This window comes from Temnothorax americanus, unplaced genomic scaffold, assembly GCF_048541705.1.
Source record: "Temnothorax americanus isolate GAGA-0224 unplaced genomic scaffold, ASM4854170v1 Scaffold1, whole genome shotgun sequence".
Lineage (NCBI taxonomy): Eukaryota > Metazoa > Arthropoda > Insecta > Hymenoptera > Formicidae > Temnothorax > Temnothorax americanus.
Genome location: NW_027509230.1, coordinates 7,300,856 through 7,325,536, shown reverse-complemented (window position 1 = coordinate 7,325,536; position 24,681 = coordinate 7,300,856). Strand labels below are relative to the sequence as shown.

General features: G+C 38.0%; 3 protein-coding genes across 9 annotated transcripts in view; 2 read left to right on the top strand and 1 right to left on the bottom strand.

Annotated features, from left to right (window-relative positions):
- The window catches only part of LOC143893682 (5'-3' exonuclease PLD3), an 86,897-nt gene extending 85,446 nt beyond the window's left edge, over positions 1–1,451 (bottom strand). Inside the window, exons 1-2 of the mRNA XM_077399335.1 lie at positions 1,311–1,451; positions 1,121–1,171 (exon numbers count right to left, since the gene is read on the bottom strand). Of these exons, the coding sequence (XP_077255461.1) occupies positions 1,121–1,171; positions 1,311–1,436 (177 nt within the window). The 5' untranslated portion in view covers positions 1,437–1,451. The remainder of the gene's footprint in view (positions 1–1,120; positions 1,172–1,310) is intronic.
- Positions 1–3,663, top strand: part of LOC143893642 (uncharacterized) — a 47,544-nt gene extending 43,881 nt beyond the window's left edge. For all 6 annotated transcript variants that reach the window (XM_077399265.1, XM_077399293.1, XM_077399283.1 and 3 more), the window contains 2 exons: positions 333–525; positions 3,324–3,663. In XM_077399265.1, the coding sequence (XP_077255391.1) occupies positions 333–525; positions 3,324–3,649 (519 nt within the window). In that variant the 3' untranslated portion in view covers positions 3,650–3,663. The remainder of the gene's footprint in view (positions 1–332; positions 526–3,323) is intronic.
- A 17-nt stretch (positions 3,664–3,680) lies between these two features.
- LOC143893734 (cobalamin trafficking protein CblD) lies at positions 3,681–23,452 on the top strand. Of its 2 annotated transcripts, none has more exons than XM_077399453.1 (5): positions 3,681–3,855; positions 21,429–21,567; positions 22,163–22,577; positions 22,704–22,920; positions 23,066–23,452. In XM_077399453.1, exons 1-5 carry the CDS (start codon positions 3,786–3,788, stop codon positions 23,140–23,142), a joined length of 918 nt encoding a protein of 305 aa, XP_077255579.1. In that variant the 5' UTR covers positions 3,681–3,785; the 3' UTR covers positions 23,143–23,452. The 2 variants fall into 2 exon arrangements, with proteins under 2 accessions (XP_077255579.1, XP_077255583.1); XM_077399457.1 differs by lacking the exon at positions 3,681–3,855 and adding an exon at positions 21,087–21,310 and having other exon boundaries at positions 22,168–22,577.
- The last annotated feature ends 1,229 nt before the right edge of the window (positions 23,453–24,681 follow it).

Here is a 24,681-nt window from a genome sequence, read left to right as displayed (position 1 = left end):
TGCATATTTTAAGATTATCGCAACGAATAAATCTTTAAATAAAAGTAAAATTATTAAATTGGCTTTTTGCTACAAGATTATAATGCAATTAAAATCACATTTTAGTTGCATTATAATCTTGTAACAAAAAACCAATTAATAATTTTATTTAAAATGTGATTTTAATTGCGTGTGTAATTTGTCTGAAAATTATACGAAGATGTCGATGCGGAACGGTCGTTTCGTATATGACGATCAATTAATATACTTCATAAATATTAGGAAATGGAGACAGATAAACTCGATCGTGGTCATTAGTGTTAATCTGTCTCCGTCATGATTAATGCTTACAGCCGGAAAATTGCATCTCGACGTACGAGCCGCACGCGTACTGCGTCGTCTATTCTACGACCGATCGGGCTTCGGTGCGCATCGCTGAGGAGGTTCTCCAATCCTTATGGCGGAGCGATCACGTATCCGCGAGGGCGGTCATCCTCGTGGGGAACAAGGTCGACCTCGTTCGCAGCCGATTGGTATCAACCGAAGGTAATTTTTTTGTCAGACTAGCTCTGACAATCGGGATATTTCCCTCTCTTCCCCCAAAGTTACTTACCCCAAATCGGACAATTCGCGGAGACACGCGAAAATGGAAATTGCTACGCGTTAGGAACGTGCTCAGGAAACGAGGAGCCTATCTATCATTGGAGTGACATTTAGCGCGAAATGCTGATATAGGGCGATCGTAGATAACGCGCAACATACGTATAAATGTACTGACGTGGCATCTCACTTTGCTCCGTTGCAAATTCTCCGAGGGCAGTAGAGCGGGAAAAAGCCATTTAAACCCCCCCCTCCCAGCGAACGCATCGATGCACAGAATACGCTTTCTCTGTACCGTAAACGTGATTAGATTAATAGCGCCTTTTTCACAATTACTCTTTTTTTTCTATAATACCGCATTTGTCTATAAGATATCCCACAATATATCGTATAACATTTTAATTATCTGCAGTTTGCAGAATTATTTATTTGTAATATTTTTATTGATTTTTATTTTCGATGTATGCATCTATATGCTACATCTATGAATTTTTGTGAATTCACTACCTCGAATTAAAATAAAATTTTATTTGTCACTCACCACAATACGACGCGCAGCAGCGGAGTTGTAATTAACACAAACCACGTTGACCTGTAAAATACAAACATGACCAAATTATAGCATCGCCCAAGATAATCGATATTTCGAAATATAAACGTTACGCGCGTAAAATAATTGTAAACGATAAATTCGGCAAGTAACGAATAATTAATAATAGCAAGTTACTCACCCTTTGGTTGCTCCGCCGGCACCCGATGCCTCCCAAGCCTCCTCTCCTCTTCTTTTGTTTTCTCGTTGTTGCTCCTTCATAGCACTCAAACAACCCTCGTTCCTGGAAGCAATTAATTACGGTCATGCGCGCACTAATCTAGTAATCTCGTCAAAGCAGAATAAACGGTCGTACGACACTCGTACACGACATTCTCGATGTCAATCGCATACGACGCACATTTTGCTACTTCACTACTTTTACTACTTTGCGTTAAAAGAACAAAAGAAGATCGCTATTTAGCCAGGATCCGCGATATTTCCAATAATAAATTAATGAAATGGACGAGCTTGTGTGGAATGTGCGGAAAGGGGATTTTAATAAATCGCCAATGTATTTATATTACATGCACGATTGACGAAATTCGTGGTTAATTGCCACAGTGCTTGCTAATTAAACGTGTCGTCGCGCGCGATACCGTCCCGTTCTGCACTCGCGAGGTTTCGTTAATAACCGAAATTCGGAAATATTATTGGTAACCGTCGTTCTGACACCGTGCACTAGGTTAAAATTGATAAAGTCGAATTAATGGCTAATTAAAACGCAATGGAAATACATAATCATTCAGTTTTCCGTGTGTAATCCGGTTCGAACGTATATAAATCACACGAAATAGATATATATTATTAATAAACAATGAATATCCCATGGCTTGCTGTTTACTTGAATTTGACGATTCGCAATTCGATGAAACGAGCTTATTCTCTTCATGAGCAATTAACGATTATTACTCGGCGCGCTTTTAACCCGAAAATTATGAAAATATTCCGTAGAAAAATCGGCGAAAAATTCCGTTATGCGAGATATGTTCGAGTCGAGGTAATTAAAAAATAATTATTACACGTATAAATATTATCGAACGTGAGATATCCTTCTTCGTTTTGACATATTGTTTATGAATTATTAAACGAGAAAATTAATTAAATGCTTGCGCGTACTCGGAATGAGAGCGTTTTCATCTGATACTCATCACGATCGTGTCTCGAGAGATAACGCCGTTACCTTTTCACCGCACACCTGCGAACAAAAACCGCGCCGTGTGTCAGTCAATTCGTCGCTATCGGGAAATATTTAATAGCATTGGAAAATAAATAGGCGGTGTATATTACGTATATATTCTTCCATTTCAAGTCAATTGTTAATAAACGATCGATACACGTATCGCTTATAGTTTCTGTTACCTCGAATCTCGCTGCTCTTTCCGGCGACTCGTACATTATTCCGCACTCTCTCAATTCGGCAAGAGAATTACGTTTAAATTGATGAAAAATTCAAAGGGCGTTACGAGATATGGTCGATTATATCTCTAATAAAGGGCGTTTTAAATAAAAAATTATCTCACATGAATATTGCGAAACAATAATTCTCATTTGCTATCGTCACAAATCCTGCTCGAAATGAATAAACCGCGCGAAATGTCGTCGATGAGTAGTTATCATTTCAACAGACTTACGAAATGCTATTCACGAGAATTAGGTGCTTAATCGCATAGATGAAAGCTCGAGAATCAGGTGCAATCTCTAATCATCCGAGAATCGTTTAGTTAGAGAATAATCACGTTTTGGTACTTATCGCGATTATGTCATATGTATGTCATCGTTCAGAGATAATGACGCGATGATATATGAATATTTTATATTTAGTGAATTGTTAAAAATAATTCGCGGAAGATAATAAATAAAATATATTCTGTACTGAAAAAAATTCAATATAGATTTTAATTGCTATTAAAATTATCATTGATATTCAAATCATTTATTTTTTATTTATTCGAAAATTTTGAAAAAGAGTCGAAAAATGACTTCAAATCGTTTTATGTAATTTAAAATTCAGATAAATTATTTGTCGTATTAGACGTACATTCTATCCCGCATTTTCTAATTACGCGGTACTTATATCGCGCGTGCCCATTCGCAAAAGATTTTTAGGGCGCGCGATATACCATCTCAGGTTTAATCGATTTTATCGTTATAGAGGGTAAATCCATGGCAACGTCTTACGATTGCAAATTCATCGAGACATCCGTCGGAATTAATCACAACGTCGACGAGTTGCTGGTCGGCCTTCTCACGCAGATACGCCTGAAGCTGGAGAATCCCGAGAGGACTAGAGAGATGTTCCGGAAAAGGTCGCGGAAGAACCGCAGCAAGTCGCCGCTGGGCTCGTGCTCGGAGAACAACTCGCCTAAGAAGTATCGCGGCAGTCGGACCAGCACCAGCCTGAAGGTGCGCAATTTGCTCGACAAGGTCTGGGCGCGCGACAGCAAGTCGAAGAGCTGCGAGAATCTGCACGTTCTGTAAAACCCGAGGACCGCGTGAGACGATCGATACCGCGATCATCTCGATTCAAAATGATCTGGAACAGCGGAGTCGCAGCTTCCATTGAAACGTCTTACGCTTCAAATACGGGGAGCCGTCTTCAAATACGAGGGGGTCAATGAGGCGACACTCTCGTCGGAGAAGAGGCCGAGTATCGACCGCTCTACACTCTCAAGAAGAGGAGGCACGTGCGTATCGCTTTGTAATGAAGTAGCGACCTTTCCGGCCGCGTTTCTCGACGTCGTGCGTTGTTAGCTCTCTGTGGACGAGGTTATTTTTTTACATTTCCGCGACGAAGCACGCACAGCGCCCGATTAATCAATACTACGTAAATCATTTTTTTTACTTCGCTCACGCAACTTTGAAAATTTTAACAGTACGTCTCGATTAGGGTTAAGCTATAAGTCTTAGCTTATTTCCTATTCTATATACTGATTTTTTAATTACCTCCTAATTTACGCGCTGTGAAAACTGGATCAGTTAATTTGGCGTTTCTTTTGCGACCTAATCAAATGTTTTAGAGAGATTGATCGTTGGTGAGACTTTTCATAGCTTCTATAAACTCCGGCCGTAAGTGATAAAATGTTTTTAATCCCGAGGTGAGTGTACAATTTTTGTGATTACCGTAAAACGTAAATATAGGCCACAGAGGATTGGCTTAGCGCCGTATCTTATACGAAGAGCGTAGGCGTCGTTAACGCGAAGAATACGTTCGTGAGCCCGAGGAGGTCGTAAAATAAAATGCCTGTGAAGTAAAGTGAAACGCGACACCGAGGGCAGCAATCAGCGTAGATTACTACAGCCGAACTCGTTATCGTACATAACCGAGACCGTTAGGAGAAAGGAAAATCGCATCGATCTTCATCACGTCCGCTCGACCAAAGTTTCATTGTCGCAGCCTAAATGCGAGCGACAAAAAGACGCTCCGTGAGAAGGAAAGATCTCTGTTCCAACGACGAATAGTTGTAGAGGAGCGTAAATATACGCGCCTATACGTACGTCATATTTCTCTGCAGTTCTCTCACAGTGACAAAACGCGCGCGCGCGCACGATTACATTTACACCGATGTTTTACATTTCAATTTTGTACAAATTCCATCGAATCGAGAAGCAGGCACCGAAGCACGATCTTCAACTGTGCTTCAGCAAGTGGATGGCTTGTTGACCCTTTTGCGCTCAGCAATTTGGACTAAAATCTCGTATATACCGGATTCCGCGATAGATAGCAATACAGGCAGAGAGGGTTCTTCTAGTATCCGCAGTGATAGTAAAGCAGTGATTCTCAAATCTTTTTCAATGATAATATCTTCATTGATAAATTTTTCGCGAGAAATTACAATTCAACGTTCGACGAATAATTCAATATCATATACATGTTGGATGAAAAAATAAAATTTGCATTAAGCAAACCAGGGAAAAAGATAGAGACAAGAGATAGAATGGAAATTTGAGACCTCGGATGTAATTTTAATTCATTTCTAGAAAAGTAGACACTCTTTTTGGACTGACTATATGATAATCTATGTTAATTCGTTATGATAATCTATTTATATACATATATATAATATATATATATATATATGTATAATTCGTGTTTGTATAAAATACATGTAAAATTTCTTAGCTTTTTGGTCGTAGACATTTAATTATACGAATTAAATCTATTTAGTAGCATATTAGAGTTGAAAATATAATAAACATCTTATTTTTGCCATCTCTATTACGCAAAATTATTTATAAATTATCTTTGAGCGTTGAGCGTTGAGATATTTAAGAATTTATGGCATAAGAACCATTAACATAAATTTATGGTTTTAATAATCACTGTATTAAAGCAATATGGTAGGATAATTAGTGGCGTATCATGGTAGTATATCGAAATTTCCATTTTATTCAAGTCTGTTAAAAACATAATCTTAATAATCATCTTGTTATAATTTATTTTCGTATAATCCTACATTGTATTTATTACAACCAATTTTATTTAATTTAAAAAGCCGAAGCACCTTATTCAAGTTTTCTTTATCGCGGTTAACAGCCGACAGCCATTAAAGGAAAAATTGAACATATCTCTGATTGTCATATTTGGGTCAAAGTAACGAGCATGCGTAAAGTAGAACGAACGCGATTCTAAGCAGAAAAGCAGATCCGGAATGATTTAAAGGGATCGTAATAAATCGTTATATTAAAGCGATCCAAGGGATGAGACCAAATGCAACGAATAGCATAAGTCGATGATCCGAGAACCTTTTAGCCTTAATTTCCGACAGTCACATATATCTTTGCGAAGCAGGTATATCCGGTTAACGATGAACGGGAATACCTTATGTTTACATTAATAACAAACGCGAGCAATTTCCATCATTTGAAAACATTTACTTTGTATAATTGAGCATTATATTCTCATTAGATAAGAACTTAAGTCGTATATCGTATCTCAGTTCGTTACACGATCAGCCGCGAAATCCGAAAATGCGCAACTGTCGGAGAGTTAAACGAGGTAATGCGTCGTGAAATACGCGAGGTCGTGAAAGATAAGTGGGTCGCCTCCCCCCCCCCTCGACCATCGCGATTTTACCCGTTCCCTGAATTAAAGGGCTCTGATACCAGCGGCGAAACGCAACATAACACGACGCCAGCAGGCGAATCGAATCGTCGCTGCAAAAGGTCGTCCCATGCGACAAGCAATTAATTTCCTAACGATCTCGATACCGGCGATCGGTTAACGTCGCAAACTCTCGCAGCGCGGAACGTTAACACCGGAAAAGAATCGACCTACGCTGAATTCGCGTTCGTAAACGAAAAAAATAAAAAAAAGAGAGAGAAATCTCTCCGACGGAGGACTTGCCTCGCGAATACGAGTTCCATTCTCGCGCCGAGTATGTATACAAGTGACAATTTGGACGAATGACGTTGAATTTTGAATCACTGATATAATACACATCAGATTATGTCTAAAGTTGCACATTTTTTCAGACTACGGATATTTTGGCGAATTTGGAATTGTTCTTTTCTGAATATCCATGCCATGCTGTATTTTCAATTCATGTCACGTGCAACGTTTTAGCTCTTGCAGTCTTTTGCGCGTCTCGATAAACAAGATGCAAAGTGACATTTAGATAACGTAATCTCATATTAAATTCATTAGCCAGGAATTAGATTCCGTGACTGCTGTTACGGCTGTTACGGTTGTAGGCGTAATAAAAAAAAAAAAGATTTTGATATTATATCACATCATCACAATAATACTAATGTTCCAGCGCGAATAAAACGGAATGCTGTTCGTTTTTTCAACTTGACTTTTCTACATTTACGGGCGAATATATGCGACGCGTATGCGGGATACGCGAGACACTCTGCTAGATAATATTAGGTATTAATTCTTTCCGCATTCCGCGTATAAATCCTCTGACGCGGGCGTCGCGCCTGCCTGTCTCATTGCCCACTTCAATTAGCTAAATTATACGTAGATGCCCTAAGGTGCGCCCTACAAAGCATCGAGCTGCATGCGTTTACACATATATAGTTCGCTGCGACATGCAATATTTTTTCGCGTTGGAATTTTTTCGCAACTGTTCACAAATGTATTATTCATTCCGCAACATTCGATAATCTCGCGACTGCACGCTGTGCATACGTGTATATGTCCGTCCATATTTAAAAAATTCTTTCATTTACAATACGTTACTTTAAGTCTCTCTTTACTTCCACCTGTGTTTTTCTCTTTGCTTTCCTTTTGAAATTCTCGATTCCGTACAAGCGTACGCATCTACATTCGTGCACAATAAAAAAAGAACCCGAGATTTCTGCCTAAAATAATCCGTGAAAAGCAAACAATTGTGGAAAAATAGAAAGATGTCATTGTTATTGTGGATTTGCTTCATCTCTCAAATTTATCGGAAGATAAATCGAACGATAAACCATACTAAGCAAAAATAAATAAAAAAGAAATATACATAAGACATAACTCGAATTGTTATTACAAACGATATGGAACAGCGGATTTCTAAGTATCTTTAATTGAGTAAACGTGTTACAACTTGTCCGTACTTACTTATCGTCTACGAAGTTTCTTTTTTACGTTACAAATATAAAGCAATAACACGGAACACATTCTTTCAATATATTTCTCTCTCTACCAGAACTTTTAAATTAATTACGTCGCTGTTCTCCAGCGACGTAATATAATACTGTTTAATATCGCTAATGCGGTGACATTTCTTTTGCGGTAACTAAATACAGGAACGACCGCTGAAAATTATTATATGCACGTCCGTGTCGCGAAGTTCAGGAGCAACAAACTACTAATTAATGTAACTGGAAACGTATGACAAAGTAAATTGTATAATTGTGTAAACCAGTGATTTAGCGTTTTAAATAGAAGACTAATATTGTTTCGTTTTAATAAAAAAAAAACAAATTATAAACACATTCATGATAGCATTATTATCGATTAATTTTTTTCTTTCTTTGACCATCCCTTTTTTCCAAATAAATATCAATTATTTAATGTATTATTGAACTTGTTATTGATATTATAATCTAATTTATTTTTTATTTAATTTGCAGTATTTGCTCGCTAATGTACTTATTATACCTCGGATATTTAATCGCGTACACAATTTTTAATACCGATGAAAAATTGATTTCTTTAAAAATTGTTTAAATTCTCCCCCCCCCTTCCTTCTTCTCTCCTCCCTTCTTCCTTCGCTCCGTCTGAAGTAAAAATAAAAATGCGGAGTTTTAAATTACCTTCAGCTCTCATCAAATTTTATTATTATCTTATTATCATTATTATCAATAAATCTAAGTATTTATTCGTGGAAAAGCGAATCGAACGTGCGTTTGCGGGAAACAGTTGCGAGAAATTCAGACGTTTTTAACTTTTGTTCCAGCCGTCGCGAAGCTGTCGCTTTGGAAAGTAAAGAGGACTTCTCACAAAAGACTTCCGATGCGATATAAACGATAAAATTGCGTCAAGTCAATGATTGATAATGTATATTTAAGATAACGTGACGTTTCATTGTTGTCGCGTCCAGCACGAAACTCAAACGTTTCTTGTATTCGAAATGTATTATTACGGAAGCAATTTTTACGGAAACGATTGTATTTGATCGTATCCGAGCGAACGCGTAAAAGTCGGTCGCGCTCGATCGACGGCCGAAAAGAAAATCATTGTTCACGTCGCCGTTGCAGCGACAACGGGAAATTCGGGGCCAATTTGTCGATCGTCTTTGTTCTCTCACCGAATGGCAGACGGTCGTTTGTAACTTTTGACACGCGAAACTCGCGAATAACTTTCTTGCTCGTGGTGTTATGTGTACATAACTTCTGCGGCGTTATTGTGAACCGAATACAAAGCGCGTGTTTCTCCGACGCATACATTAAGGAGTCAATATTGGGAGACAGGTTCGCAGGAAAAATAAAATGGTCCAAGTATCACTTATCTAAAACGGAAGAGAACGGAATTTATATATAGTTCGGTGCGTATGTTGTTAATAAATGGCAACGCTCCTCTTGACACCACCCGTTTTAAAATATTGTAAAAGTACGTGGTTTTTATGGACATTGTCTTCCATCGATTATCAGTCAAAATGTCCTGACGAACATGCTACGTCGTAGTGCAGAAACGCAAACAGTTATACGGCGATAATATCGGAAGAAACTAGTCGGATAACGATAAAAGTTGTAGCCAATGATGCGGTTAAAAGGATTGCCCTCTTGTTAAAAGGTGTTCGCGAACTTTCGGCGATGGGGCGTGATAGCACTATCGCGCCCCGGCTTCTCGGCAATTTAACGGCCACGGTAATGCTATATACACCAAGGCGACGGGCTTAAGACGGGTTAATAATTTAATACGAGCGCGTTATCTCGCGTGACTCGCTCACAGTTCATAATAGCGTAATATATTGCTGCTCGTAATATCGCACTCGGGTCCTCCTCGAGAATCGTCGTAGTAGCGAAGGAATCGATAGCACGCTTATATTCGTTTTCTATCGACGCGACGGCCCATTGTTCGCGACACCGAAGCGAATTCGAGTGGCGATCGATGGCTTCGTTGCTTCGTATCATCAGGCGCACGAATACGTCGGTTTCCCATATCGTCTTTCGTCTAGTTAGTCACGGAGGTCAGCTTTGTTTCGACAATGGAATCTTTTTAGCTTGTAATCGTTATCGTAATTGTGTATGCTATAAATTGCGTGTAATCGTTATCGCAATTTCTTGGAGGCTCATTCCGACGGAATCATTAGTGATCGAGCGTTTACTGTTGCGTCGCGCAACGTCGTTTGATGCTTATTTTCTTTTTCCGATAACACATTTTTTGTTGGCAACAAAAAAACGCGAATAACGCCATTGAAAAAATATTTATCGCGAGTGTTAGTATTAGAACAAGTAAAAAAATATCGTGTAAAAATATATTTCAAACGCAGGAGGCCGTTAAAAATATGGACCAAAATACAAATTGAGCAATTTGATGCGGTATGAAATAAAGGAATATTATTTTGTATTTTGGAAGCCAAATATGTATTTATGTCAAATGCACGCACTTGAAATATTACATTGCTCTGAGTATGCGCGAAATGTGTTTTTGTATATTATTATGGCTATATAAAAGACTGTACGGTATAATCTTTTAAACTTTGCTCGTTCGCATTTTACGCTTCATATTCCTCTTGCCTCCCTCGTTTAAAAAATGCAAATACGAGGATTTCGCACTCCGACCGACGTTGCACGTTGCTTGTTCAATCGCACGCTGACCTTAGGCCCAGTTTCACAAGTGTCGGTTAACTTTTAATCTTAGATTAACTCACTCTTCGTCTCTTTCTAAGGGGAACGTTAAAAGGAGACGAAGAGTGAGTTAATCTAAGATTAAAATAAGTTAACCGACACTTGTGAAACTGGACCTTAATCCCTTAACGTCAGTGTCCTTTCGCCGAGACGTAGAGAAGTAAACGACGAATAAAACGCTTGTTAGCCATACCAACAGGAATGAAATGACAAGAAGCTCTTACGAATGGCTGGATTTGAATTGGAGCGTTATAAGAAGCGATACAACTGACATTAATTCATTTCTTTCCGTGGTGTCTTCCGATAGAATTCGAATTGACCGAAGGACTTACAGCTAATTCAAACGTATGCCCTTGCAAGATTGATATGCAAGTCGCAAGTTATGCACGCGCGAAAAATTCGCGATAGCTTTATTTCGCATCTGGCACGATTTCTTTTTAATTCCTTTCGATTACGGATGAAATCTCGCGTTTCTCGATCTCCACAGAATCAAACGTCAACGTGTACCAGCGGCGATTCTTGATTTAACATCTCGATAATTAAATTTCAATTTGTAGCCGAATGACTTCTACGTTTACGCGACGACGAAAGTGCCGACAAGCGCGATGCGAGATATACATTTTGCCGCGGGTGTGCAGCACGGCGAAACTAAACCACCCGTCGAAGTAACACCGGTTTCAATTTCCGCGACGTATATGCTTACGTGTAGCGTGCGTACAAATTACGATTGATACACGATAGCTCGTTAGCAAACTCCGATTGTCGATTTACTATATACAATCCCTCTCTCTCTCTCTCTCTCTCTCTCTATCTATCTATCTATCTATCTATCTATCTATCTATCTATCTATCTATCTATGTCTATATCTCTAGCTTTCTCATTCTTCCTCTCTCAGAGCAGCGAAGAGAGAAGAACCGCGGCACATTGCCCGTAACTATTGATTGCCGTTTGCCATTGGGATATTGTCGCTTTGTATTAGGAGACGGTGAGTGGATCAAGTAGCATGTATACCTTATTAATTCGAAGCCCCGCGCACAGGAAAGGCGCACGCGATATTTATTTTTATAATGCTATATACGTATACATACATATATATGTATATATATACATACATACACATACATACACACTTTCTTCCTACGCTACGTCGCGTTATCTTGATGTCTGTTCGCGTTTATTTACGTCAGTTGCTTTATATTCCATTTGCATAGCCGAGTCTATGCGCGTAACTCGCGATTTATCGTGCTTTTTCATGACAGACGAACGATAAATATAGCGATCTCCAGCCTGAGAAAACGAAAGTACGAAAGTACGAAAGAAAGTTTTCCTCGGCTCGAAAATAGCTCGCGTTCGCCGCTATTTGCATTTAAAATTACTCGATCAAGTTGGAAGTATAATACATGCAATTATACGCAAAACGTTTTGTTCGCAACTTGCATGAATTTCTATTTTTATTTATCTTCTTTCTGCGTAGCTTGTTTATGTGATAACTGCGAGGCAAATGCAGCGAGGATTCGTGATTCGTTACGATATACATATGTCCGCGAAAGGAATAACGCGATACGAATTTGAATTCTTTGACGCTTAGAACGATCAACGGATAAATCAATTTCAATTCTTAAATATCGTCGCAATACGATATAACGGAATTTCTATGGCTACGAAGTCAATCAATGTGGAGCGAGATAACTCGAAAAGCGTTGGGGGAAGACTTGTCGGAATATAGATTTCAAAGCGCGGATTTGCGGTATTTCGCATAGCGCGCGTCCGCAATTGCACATGGGGATCAAAGCATCGGTACGTGTTGTCCCGCCAGACGAAACTATCGACAACTTGCGATCAGAAATGCCAGTCGCAATTACTGTCATACTAGGTTACTAATTCTAATTAGTGTCGGCATTACTTAAGATAGCTTCGAACCACGACCGTTTTTGCCGCCGAACTCATACATTTATACTAAAAGCATATGTTTAAACGAGACACGAATGACGGGGTACTTGAAAATTGTCAAAAGCAATCTTGTGGCTATTTAACGTTTGTTAACGTTCGCGTTGTTGCAGAGAATATGTGAAGCAATAATATATTATAACGTTCGAATTTGCGGGACGGTGTTTCGTTGATTAAACGGGGAAAAGGGAGAAAGGGAATCGGGGTGATAAAGGAGATAATTAAAGGAGAATATATGAGAGAAGTGCCGAAACGATTTAACAAGTAAATTTCGGTGAATGCGTATCGCTTGACTCTGACTCTATCAATGGCGATTAATCTATCGTGATATTAAGTATGAGTGCTTCGGAATGAAACATGGATTGCGTATACCTGCGTATTACTGAATATGTGATTTCGACAGTTAGTCCTTCTCAATACGACTATACGAGAAAAAATTTTTAAATGATGCGAATTTTGTTTTTTAATTGGTTTACGATAAGCTAAACATATATGTGTATTCGCACAGCGAGAGCGAGGAGTTAAGAATTTTCTAAAATAATTTCCGACTTGTGCGCATTGAAGAACACCTTATATTAAAATAGATGCTAAGAAGTCCTTGAACACATGTTTTTTTCCGATACTTTTGGATTAAGGAGATGGAATAACCCTCTGTTTAAAAAAAAGCCGCCGAAGAAAATAATATCACTTTTGTGAGAAAATGCGCAATTGTGCAATGAGAGCTTTATGCGCCGATTTTTGCGCGGGGCTTTATAAGTACATAAATAGAGCACGTACTAAACAAATTAAGCGATTAATCGATTAACATGTCCAAAATGAATACGACTGATTGTTAAGCGACTACCTTGGGCACTCGCTGGGATTTAAGATGATCGATTCACCGCCGTAATTGCTAAAAAAAAAAAAACGTTTCCCCGCGTGATCGTTGTCGTTAAATGACCGGTAATAATCGTTATGTAATAATTTCGAAATCAGTGATGCATCATCGCGATATTCGTCGTGTTCAACATGCCCGCATGCGTGTAACGTCAATCTTTGTTTTATCACTATCGCGCGAGATGCACGATAAAATTTGTCGAGGAAATAGCATTAACGGTATTTTCATGATGAAAAACTGGCCTGAATCACTCCGAGAAAACAATCAACGGGCTTAAAAAAAAAGTAGAAAAACAGCGAGTACGTATACGAGAGTTTGCAAACTAGATAAATATAAAATTACTGAATCTATACATTCAACTCCGATAGAATTCAAAAGTTAAATATGAAATATATAACGAAGCAAAAATAGCTGTTTTTGCCATGTTATTACCAGCTCTTTTTACCACATTATTTTATTAAATATAAAGTCATTGGATTTAATGAGAACAAAATATGGATTCTTCGTAAAATACAATTTTTTATCTGTTTAGATTTATAGATGTATATATTTAATTATACAAAATTATTTAATCGTCCTATACTTCTTCCTTTGTATATTTTGTATTAGCGCAGAGACGAAAATGGCCGCAAAGTTCACGGGACCCTTGTATTTTCTTATTTTGTCTAAATCGGAGTCGTCTTTGGAAACCCGTATCAATTCAGTACCCGTATACCGTTTCAATTGAATACGTTGAACAATAACGCTGAACAATGGACATGTAGAATGTACGTATCAAAATGTGCCATCTCGAAAAGTAATTTTCAATCGGTATTCTGCAAATTCAAATGGAGATTTAATCACCAGGGAGCGTAATGGAAATTTTATAAGAGATGCGATTGCCTTGTGAATTATAAATAAGAAACAGCACTTAAGCTCGTAAAGAACGCTCGCCCGTGGGGGATACAAATATCGGGTGGTTTCATCGCCACCGACCCTCGTTCTCTCTTCACCGCTCGTTATCCTCCAGTCATAAATAATGACGCCACTTATGTGTTTTAACCCTTTTTGTTCCTAATATCACTTTTTTGAAGCCAACATGTAGCAAAATCATTAAAATTTTCTCATTAAAGTTTCCTTGTCCAAGAGTTCTATAATATTTAATTTTTATAAATTTGTGTGTGTTTATTTTATATAATTTAAATATAAAATCTATAATTTTTGTGAATTTATTTTACACATAAACACGAAGAGAGAGAGAATTTTATTGAATAGATCAGCTTTAAGGTAAGAGTAATGCTGATGCAATCGATAAAATAGCTAAAAGAATTGATATTCATATTTGTACTATATATATTTCCAACTAAAATACAACAAACAAGATAAGAAATAAAAATAAAAGTTCGAAAGTTTGCGAGAATTCTATTATAAAATGTCACGGTTTGTTCCTCTATTTGTTATCTCATTTTTAAATTACAGATTTTGTTGAAATTACTTGAATTTAAAATATGTCATCAAAAAGAGATTACAAGATTTTATATATTTGCATACTATAAATATATATATAAAAGGAGAAAGGTTTTTTATTCTAATTAAGCGTGAAAGACATGATGTCAAGATAATCAATATTGCTAATGTCATTGCAATTAATGGGTGAGCGCATGTGTGAAATAATTTCAGTATTGGCAATAGACGTTTAGGAGATAACGATGCGTTTGGGAAACGAGGCAGACCTGACGTGGTAATTGCAAATGACGATTTTCCGTCCATCTAGCGCACGCGATTTTAACGAGGACGATCGCAACGCGGACGATCACGTTCCAGCGAAATTGTGCACGAGCATCGTGTATGCTCGATACAGTCGATACATCCCTTTTATCGACTCCCACCAGAGGAGATATCCCGGCAAAGTGCCGCGCATCGAGAGGTACGACGATAAAAAAAAACACACAATTGCCATACGATGGCCCTTGCATCTCGACGTCATTCCGGGCGCTTTTTTATTTCGGACAATAATTACTTAACTTATTGTTAGAGATAATGATATTTTATCAATCGAGCGCAAATATTCCTCCGTTCTCCTCTTCTGATTTTCTTTGTAATTTTGCAGAAAATGAATCATTTAATTATAACTCTTCTAATGCTTGCAAAAACTGTCGAGTGTTTATTGTGTGGCTTAATAATACATATACGAGAATGATATTGTCAAATAAGCACTTTTGAAGGAAATATAATAACCACTCGATAATTTTAATGCAGTAAAAAATTCCAGAATATAAAAAGTTCTCTTCAATGTATAATAAGATGATTTGACTTATATATAGACTGCAACTCTATTATATATTTTATAATATCTCATAGTTATTTTTACTTCCGTTATTTAAATTGTTTCATGATTTAAATTTTAAAAAAGACATTAAGAGTATCGCGGTAATTTAATTAAAAATTAAATAGATCGCAATGCACTGATCTGCGATTGCATTAATTATTGATTGATATATTTTAGTACATTTGAAATTTTGGTCTGTACAGCCGAATACTTTTCCGTGCTTATGTATATTTTGCGCTTCGTCAATTAATATCAATCGCAAAATTTTCAGCCACGAACCGCATTTTGCGGTACGCCATGTAAACTCTCATTAATCTGGATGATAATAAAGAATTACCCGTTGTGTGTGCATAATCGTATTAGAATAAATACTGTAATTATCCGTAATGAATGAAAATATCAATAGGTGTTTTAACCGTACATGTACAATTATTTGCAATTGCCGGTAAGCAACGTAATTAACACGTCGCTTTCTCGCGTGACATACATATATAATCGGCAAGGATTTTCGTCGATAGAAATTTGCGCGATCGCGTTTCCGCCGGAGTCCGAGACCCGAGATAAAATCGCAGCCGGCAGAGGACGATTGAAGACGCAAGGGTCTCGCGCGCGCGTGTGTGTGTGCACGAATTATCTATAACATAGATTTTAGGTTTAGGAAGCGCTGATTGCCAGGTACGCCGTATGCTAATACAGGACACGACAAAATGAGGCGGTATTCGCGCGTACCGGCGCGCGGCGCACTGACGAATATATTGCGGACCATAGCCTAGCGATTAGGCGATTTCACAAATCGATGTTAAATATCTGTACCTGTACCATGTAAGAGGTATAAAAAAGAAAAAGGAAAAAAGATGAAAAAAAGAGTAACGCGACATCGCGGCCACCGAGGTTCGGCCGAGAATTTTCTTGTCTCTTTCCATGTAATGTAATCGTACTTGTACCAATTGTCCCGACACCACATAGTGATTTAAATAGTGATTTAAATAGCGATTAACTAATGTAATACACCGATCAAATGGGAATACGACGTATTCCGTTATTTTTCTCTTAAGGCAACGGTTTTCAAAGCTCCAGCGCCATTCCTTACATACACACATATATATATATATACACGCATAGACACGCAAAGAAAAACGTTCGTGAATTTTCTACGGATTTTCCATGAATTTTTCCACAAGAAGGAATTCCATTCCCTCTTTTCGTAAAATAATTTATGCAAATATTTGCCACAGTACTTATTCCATATTCGACCAAACATGGCGATCGTTGCTCGAGAATTACCTGGCTTTTGCCGGCACGGTAGCGAAATGCCGGGCTTTGGAAAACGCTTTCTTAAGACGGCTCTTATAAGCGTGCGACTACAAGGGACTATATATTCCGTTCCAGAAAGTTTTCGGGATCGATAAAGTACCATCGACGTGCCGTCCCGTCCTTCTCGTGATTCACTTTTGGGAACGATTCGTGGACATGTTGCCTTGTCGTATTAATGATAAGTGCGTGAGAAAACATTTCGAGCGATATAAAGCGAATTACAAGAACGCCGAACCTCCCGACCAAGTTATATGATATCGTGCGAATAAACGTCGTGGGAAATTGCGAGCGCGAGTCAATAGATGTTCAAGCAACACGAAATACCCCGTTTAATGTTCAACGTTTAACACGCAGTGTATAATTAATATATGTAATATATAAAAGAAATTTTCATGGAGAAAATCAAAAGTAGTAAGTAACACACACACACACGTGATAAATATAAAGAAGGACAGTTTTGTTAAAGTTATCAAATTTTACAAGAAATATTGTTATATCCAAAAATATTATATACTTCCATATATTACGTTAAAACACTTTAATCTGTTTTTCTCTTCTTCACGGAAAGCTGATACTTATATAATATATATTTTTTATCAAACCCAAATTATAAGATTTACTTACAAAAAAGTGCTTCTCCCAACTAAGAGAAATTTTATGTACGTGTTAAAAGCTACATTTATCATTCTCGTTAAAATTTCTATTAATATAAGAAACCTTTTAGCAGTTGGAGTTTACAGCAATTATTTCTCTTGCGTTAAAATTTCCGTTTTTTTTTTTGGACGAATCTTCTGTTTTGCCATGCGTACGCCACGTGCGTTTTAGGTATAAACGTTTCTATACAACTTACCGTAATTTCATCTCGTATGTATCCGGTCGAAATGTCCACGAATCGTCGACGCATCCGGAAGCTCCGTTGCGACCAGTCGTCCTTTTTCCGTCGCACCGACGTCGAAACGACAGATTGAATTTGAGACCTGCGAAGAACGCACGTGCTTAGAAAACTGCACAAAGGGGCGATTGTTCGTTCGACGACAGAGACAGAGAGAGAGAGAGAGAGAGAGAGAGAGAGAGAGAAAACTGGGGACGAGAAAATGATTCCGACGGGTGCTCCGCTATTGCGAATATTTGAGGGGAAAATGCGAAAAAAAAAGTTCAATTTTTGGACACCAAGTGGAGAACGTCCACGTGATTCCATTGACGAGGAATAATAATTCGACGCGTTAGTTTCTTACGATGTTTTTATCCCGTGTACTAGATCTTTATATATACATATATAGACACATACACATACATATATATATTATACACACACATACACACACAGAAACGCAAAGTACATACACGAGCTATGATACGTCTCCCGTATAGCGTGTAACGTGATGTATATTTATGTGAATTTTGTCATTTTACTAAGAACGAATGTATTTGCCGTATAATTAAAAAAGAGGAAGATAAAACCTAACTTTTATTATATAATGCCGCATAATATATATTATATATATATATATATATATATATATATATATATATATATATACATCTAGTTGCCGCGCATGGCGTTTTATTTCACGAGATACCAAACTTTTTCAGATTATCACGACCCAGTAAAGAATGTAACTGTAAAGTATAATCAATAAAGAATTTTTGCCTAATAATCCGAGAGCGTTCCGTGCACCCGGTGCTGGTTACAGTATATCGGATCTTTCCGGCTCCTCGATAGCCGATCTCCGACACCTTAACTTTCCTTACAGCAAAAGCGCGAACACAGGAAGTGCATTTCGTTTTAATCGATTTCTTTTCAACATTAAGCTGTAGAATAGATTATGGCAGGACTTAATTAGACCACGTAGAATAATTTATGGGGATCAATTATTATTCCTATTCTTATTAATCTTACTCTATATATAGGGAAATGTTTCGAAATATGTATGTGCTCAAACGCGGCGCGGGTAAATTTTACGTTCATTCTCAGTGAAAGATAATACGTTTCTTTGAAATATTTTATTACAAAATCAAAGTGATGAAATGTTTTTCCACGAGGGTTAAGAACCAGAAGTAACATCAATCTAACAGGTCAGGTATGATTGTACGGAGAAAAATATTCTTAATTTGAAAATATTTTCCAATGTGGAAATCTTGAAATAAGATTATATTGCGTTAAACGCAACATATACAGAAAAGTTTGCCTGAATAAATTTATAAGTCATTATATATAGTTCAATCAAGAAAAAGAGTTGAAATAAAAAATCGAAATTCTTACAAGAAGATTATAGATTGTTGCATATATACGAAACAATGAACGCGTTAATTCGACGTACAAGTTTTAATTTGACACGTCTTTTTTTTTCTGTGCGCATCAACTCAGGTTCAGTCATATACGAAAAAAAGAACAAATTTTCTATATGACTCCAATTGTAATAATATTACGAGAAATATCATTTAATTAGAGTAATATGAGAAAAAAGAAAAATATATATTGAGATTCGTGCTTTCAGATGTGAAGATGAGCAAGAGAATTACAAGGATTTAATGGGATTAATTTTTCTCATCATTTCACGTTGCTTTCATTTTCGTTATACGGTTAATATACCGCTTGTTGTTAGGGTTTTTGCACAATGCCGTCTTTCAGATACGGTAAACGCATTTGAATTATATTGTAGATAACGTTCATCGTCTAAATTCACATTATCGGGGGGTCGAAGGGCGAAACTGCGCATGCACATCGTTCACCGTAACGCTGTTCAGATATAACGTCCGACGTTATTTTTGAAAGAATAAAGTTTAGGGCCAAAGCATATACATATAATATTGCGTAGCGATACTAGCGATATACGACGGTAACGCACAAGCTTCGGCGTATTCTGACTCTCTCAGAATACCCCAAAGCTTGTGCCGCTTGTGCGTTACTTATGTCCATGACTACGATTCGACTGTCGTGTATCGCTACGCAAATATTATATGCTTTGGCCCTTATTTACGATTACCGTCGACGCCACGATTACCATAACGAAATCCCTAACGTGAATTTAGACGGTGAACGTATCTATATAATTCAGATACATATACATTTACCATATTCGCAATATATACTGAGACACGGTATTGCAAAAACTCCCTATAATTATTAATCAAGTAAACCTCATCAACGTCGATTCGCAAATGTTGTACATACTTTCGGTAGCAGGCAAATGACATAGCAACGCAGGGAGAACTAATTTATGAAACGATGCCGTAGGTATATACGTACCTAACAGCGATCGCGTGCCATTTCGTGCCGGCGGAACGACTCGGGATCGGGAATTTCGGGAAACGATCGGGAAACGATCCAGCGAGGATTTCCCGAGCTGGAATGGAAATCGCGATACATCGACGTGCAATGGCAATTGCATACTCGCGTTTTACGACGAACGACTTGTCGCGCGTCGCGCGCGCGGGACTCGCTTCGCTTTTATGCGAGAAAAATCGCGAGAAAAACGCGCCGGCCAACGCAACGGCTCGGCTGCCAGCAACTACGCCATCTGTCTCGCGACTCATGACCGCGGTTCAAAAATCTATCGAACCCGCGTCGACGCGATTCTCGAAGCGTCAAAATGGCGGAAGCAACAAGCACTGACCAAGTACTGAATTATGAAAAGAGTATATAAAATTTTTTTATGTCTTTATGAATATTGGGAACCGTCGATGTAGCGAATGATCGGTCGCGATTATCCATTTTTTTAAAATCAATTCTCTCATTAAAGATAATATCCATTAAATTAAGGCTGCGGTCCACTTGACGCCGCGCTACAAATGCTTCCTCTTCTCTTTTCTTTCAATGAAGAAAGAAGGAGAACGCTCCAAAAACCAAAGCATTTGTAGCGTCAAGTGGACCGCAGCCTTTAAACTAAATATATCGCAGAGTTACTTTATCCCGATCCTGATGAATATAATGTTCGCCCGCGTTGATAGATCGAGCGTTCGTAACCATCCCCGGGACGATAATACCAAGATAATATACGGGAAACGACGGGCAGAGAGACGGCAGGTCCGCTATTTTCAATCGATGCGAACGACGTGTCGATTTTACACGCACTTTTCTGATTTTTTTAATTCGCGAAAAGGAGCACAGAGCGCGCCGAGAATTTTTGCTCGACGAATCGCGAGTAATCGAAGGTTTCGTTGCCGACGGCCGACGGTCGGCAGGTGGCAGCGTCTGCCGCGTGACGGGCAACGCGTACGCGTCAACAAGCGATATTATGTTACTTATAAATAAAGAATACAGTTTTTCCTTCTCGTGACTCGTGACGTGACCGAGCGTGCGAGCACAGGCCGTTTTTCGTTGCGCGTGGAATCCAAATCTCCCCCCCATGTAAATCGCGTTTTATTCCCCAAAACGATGTACTGCTGCTCCGGCTGCTCGTAACGGTAACGAATGCCTGCTCGTCCGAGCGGAAGGTGGTGGTGGTGGGGGCGGGCGGCGGTTCGCGCTCCGCGCTTCCCCGATCGATTCGCGAATGTTAACCTGCGAAACGCTAACTTTCAGATGCTCTGCGTAAAACACAGCAGGAGGCACGGCGTCTCGTTGCTGTTCAATCTCATCCCGAGGGCTCTCTATTCGCGTCGCAGCGACAGGAGCACGAGTTCCTACAAGATCGTCAAGTCCAATGGCGACACCCTGGACGGTGAGTAACCTCGTCGACCTTCGTCGTGTTATCGGTGAAAAAGCGCGACATCGCGGAGCGGCGAGATCTACGGGAATTCTGTACTTTTATTCGATTTATCCTTAAAAATCGCCTGTGTCAATCGAATCGATTTTAACTCATAATCGTTTCAAACTAGAAAGGCTGTATCAATTGTACCAATTCTGTAAAGTTGATTTTAATTATGATTAGATATGCATTTTAGGAAAGAAAATTAAAAAACACTGGGTTTATTTGTACGTGACAATTGTCAAGCGACGCAATAAATATCTAGCTTAATTTATTGGATCATAACCTCTCGCTGTCGTTACTTGTTGTTGCAGAGTTTGTTCTTCGTAGGTTAACTCTGTTTTTTTCATCTTTACTCTTTTTTCTGCCCAACATCTAATTATACGCCTATTTCTTTCGATATGTAAAAAGCGTAACGGTAGCTGCAAAAGACAGGCTTATAACTAGGTCTTACACCTACTGCGAAACCTTCAAAAGCGCTTCGATTGAATTTTTAATTTTATTACAAGCCATCGAAAGTACGTTTCTTAAGTTACATTTATTATTTATTGAATATGTTGTAAAAAAGCGCAGATATTGACAACAGCGTTTTGGGGGTCAATTCCAACTGGGAGTTGTTGACGCCGAGAGGCTTTAGATTCTATCTTCCTGGGAGCGTAGGACCCGCTTGGTTAGATGCCACAACCACTGCCCAAGTTAAGACTCAATTCGTCAAGTTGTACGACGATGAAGAGTTTATGGAATCCTTGAACAATAAAGATAGGTATCAAAATGATGTGGAAAATTGGAGAGCCATACGGCCGACGTTGGACTGCGTGGCGCAGGAATGTCCTATTCTTCTGCGAAAAAGCATAGAGGAACTATTCCCGGGATGCTTAGACGTGACTATGTCACACCTCACTATTATAACTATTAGTCAGAAGGCAAATGTCAAGTCGATGAAATGGCGTAAAGAAGCGGAAACAGAGAAACTCGCCAAATATGTAAGTTATTGTACGACAACGTGACTTGTTTGCAACCCTAAATGTATAGTAAATATGTGTCATAAATCTAAATATATATACTCAGAGGAAACATATTTTAACATTTTTACATTATTAGATCGTTAGTTTGTTCTAGCAGCCTCCGACATATGTACAAAGCTGAAAATGATCGGTTACTGGGCAGACTTTATTAATCCCTTTAGTGGACAACCCTACTTAAGTCCACGGAAGGGCGCCAATCTATATGAGACCGACGAACGATTTCGCTGCGTAGGATTTAAAGTACAACAGAGAAATAATTGCAGAGTAATTGTGTCTGATAATAGTCTACAAAATTTTATTGGTGCGTATACCGTGTATGACCATACGTAATGTGTACGCGATTGATAACAATATGCGACAATCAAGATACGAATATATATCTGTTTATACGAAGACATTTATAATATCTGATTTACACACATTGCGGTGTTTCTTCTCAATTTCAGGAAGTCTTTACACTACAGCGCCAGCAAGCACAGAGTTTTTAAAACAAATAATAAACGCTGATAACGAGGATCAATAAATATGTGTATATACAAGGAAAAGTGTATAGTTCACTTATATGACAATTATAAACAATTCTCTATTATTGAAGGTTTAAAAAGTCTCTTACGCATTTGTGACCAATTGAGGTGTTTGATTATAAGGCGAACGTGACTCGCCAAATTTGACTTCGTATTACGATGGCTATTATTGATACATCCTCAATAAAATGCGGACGGAGTGCGTTTTATGTCTTCTAAGTCTCATAAACTAACAAATGTTTATCTAGTGAAGAAAAATCAATATACATTACGTTGTTATTAAATAAATTATAGATTTCAGACCTCTTATCTGGAGAGTACCTTTTCTTGATAGTCGTAGATAAAATATTTTTTTATTTAGGCAATATTGGTATAAACGGACAAAATTGCTTATAAAACTGTTATTCTTATCATATCGTTATTCTCTCATCAAGCTAATAAACGTCAAACATACAAAAAATATATTCAAGCTTGCGTATTCATCACAAATTCGGCACAAGTGTGATCTATCTTCCGTAAACATCAATCTACATGTTAGAAAAAAAAAATCAAAATTACATAGTCACATTTTGCATGTTAAACACACGCGAGATTACGCAAAAGCGATTCAAGCAGCAATTCGCAACACGATTATCGTTATATAAAGTAAATTATCATTATATAAACTAAACATATCTAGATAATTATTATACGTAATTACGCTTTATGAATTCGCGGGAAAATCTTTTATAAAGCTGCAGAGTTCCGTCATTCACTGAACATGACAATACAGGTTTCCCCCGCAATTCGAAAATAGAGCGTTCCTATATATGAAATCTTTTGTAAGCTGAAATGGCATAAAGTGAAAAAATAATTGTTGTTAATTTATAAGGTAAACTTTTTTTTTAAATTCTCTTTTCGGACTTCTTTCAGTTGGCGAAAACGGATACTGATGTAGGTCTTTCGTAAAAACGAAGTTGCGTAAAGCAAACTTTCAAGAAGCGGGGGATGCCCATGCTATAACACACGTAACAAATGTTATATAACAAACATTTATGAGTTACTAATTTCACATTCAACTCTTTATATATTTTTCTAACAACTTTGTCTTCTACTTCGAATATATAAAACTTGTTCATTATAACGACGGGTTCGCGAATGCGTGTTTCGTAACACGTCTTATCGCAAAGGCGAGGAACGATAAAAAGTTCATTTTAGACGATCTACAATCCTGTTACTAAAATTGAGAAAAACTGAAGAATCAGGACACACACCTATGAAGGTTAAGCAATTATAAATGCAAACGCGTTAAATTTCCATTTTGAAATCTGACGTAAATTATAGATCGTTTAAAGTATGCTTAAGAGCGTGTCAAGCCACAATTTATCTTAAAGTAGTCAAGGTAATGACTTATAGATCATAGGTAACTTGATACCACCGGCGGAACGAGCGTCAACTCGTATGCGTTACATCAGAATCCTAACTTTACAGGGAAAACTTATGTACAAAATAACGGGTACTATTCACACACTTTGAGGTATTATTATATCAATATCAAA

Bases quoted from the DNA above. Each gene is read 5' to 3' on its own strand.
- LOC143893734 (XM_077399453.1), top strand. From the start codon at position 3,786: ATGAGGCGACACTCTCGTCGGAGAAGAGGCCGAGTATCGACCGCTCTA. The intron at 3,856-21,428 runs GTGCGTATCGCT...GCTAACTTTCAG, and splicing joins CTCTCAAGAAGAGGAGGCAC to ATGCTCTGCGTAAAACACAG. The intron at 22,578-22,703 runs GTAAGTTATTGT...TTAGATCGTTAG, and splicing joins CAGAGAAACTCGCCAAATAT to TTTGTTCTAGCAGCCTCCGA.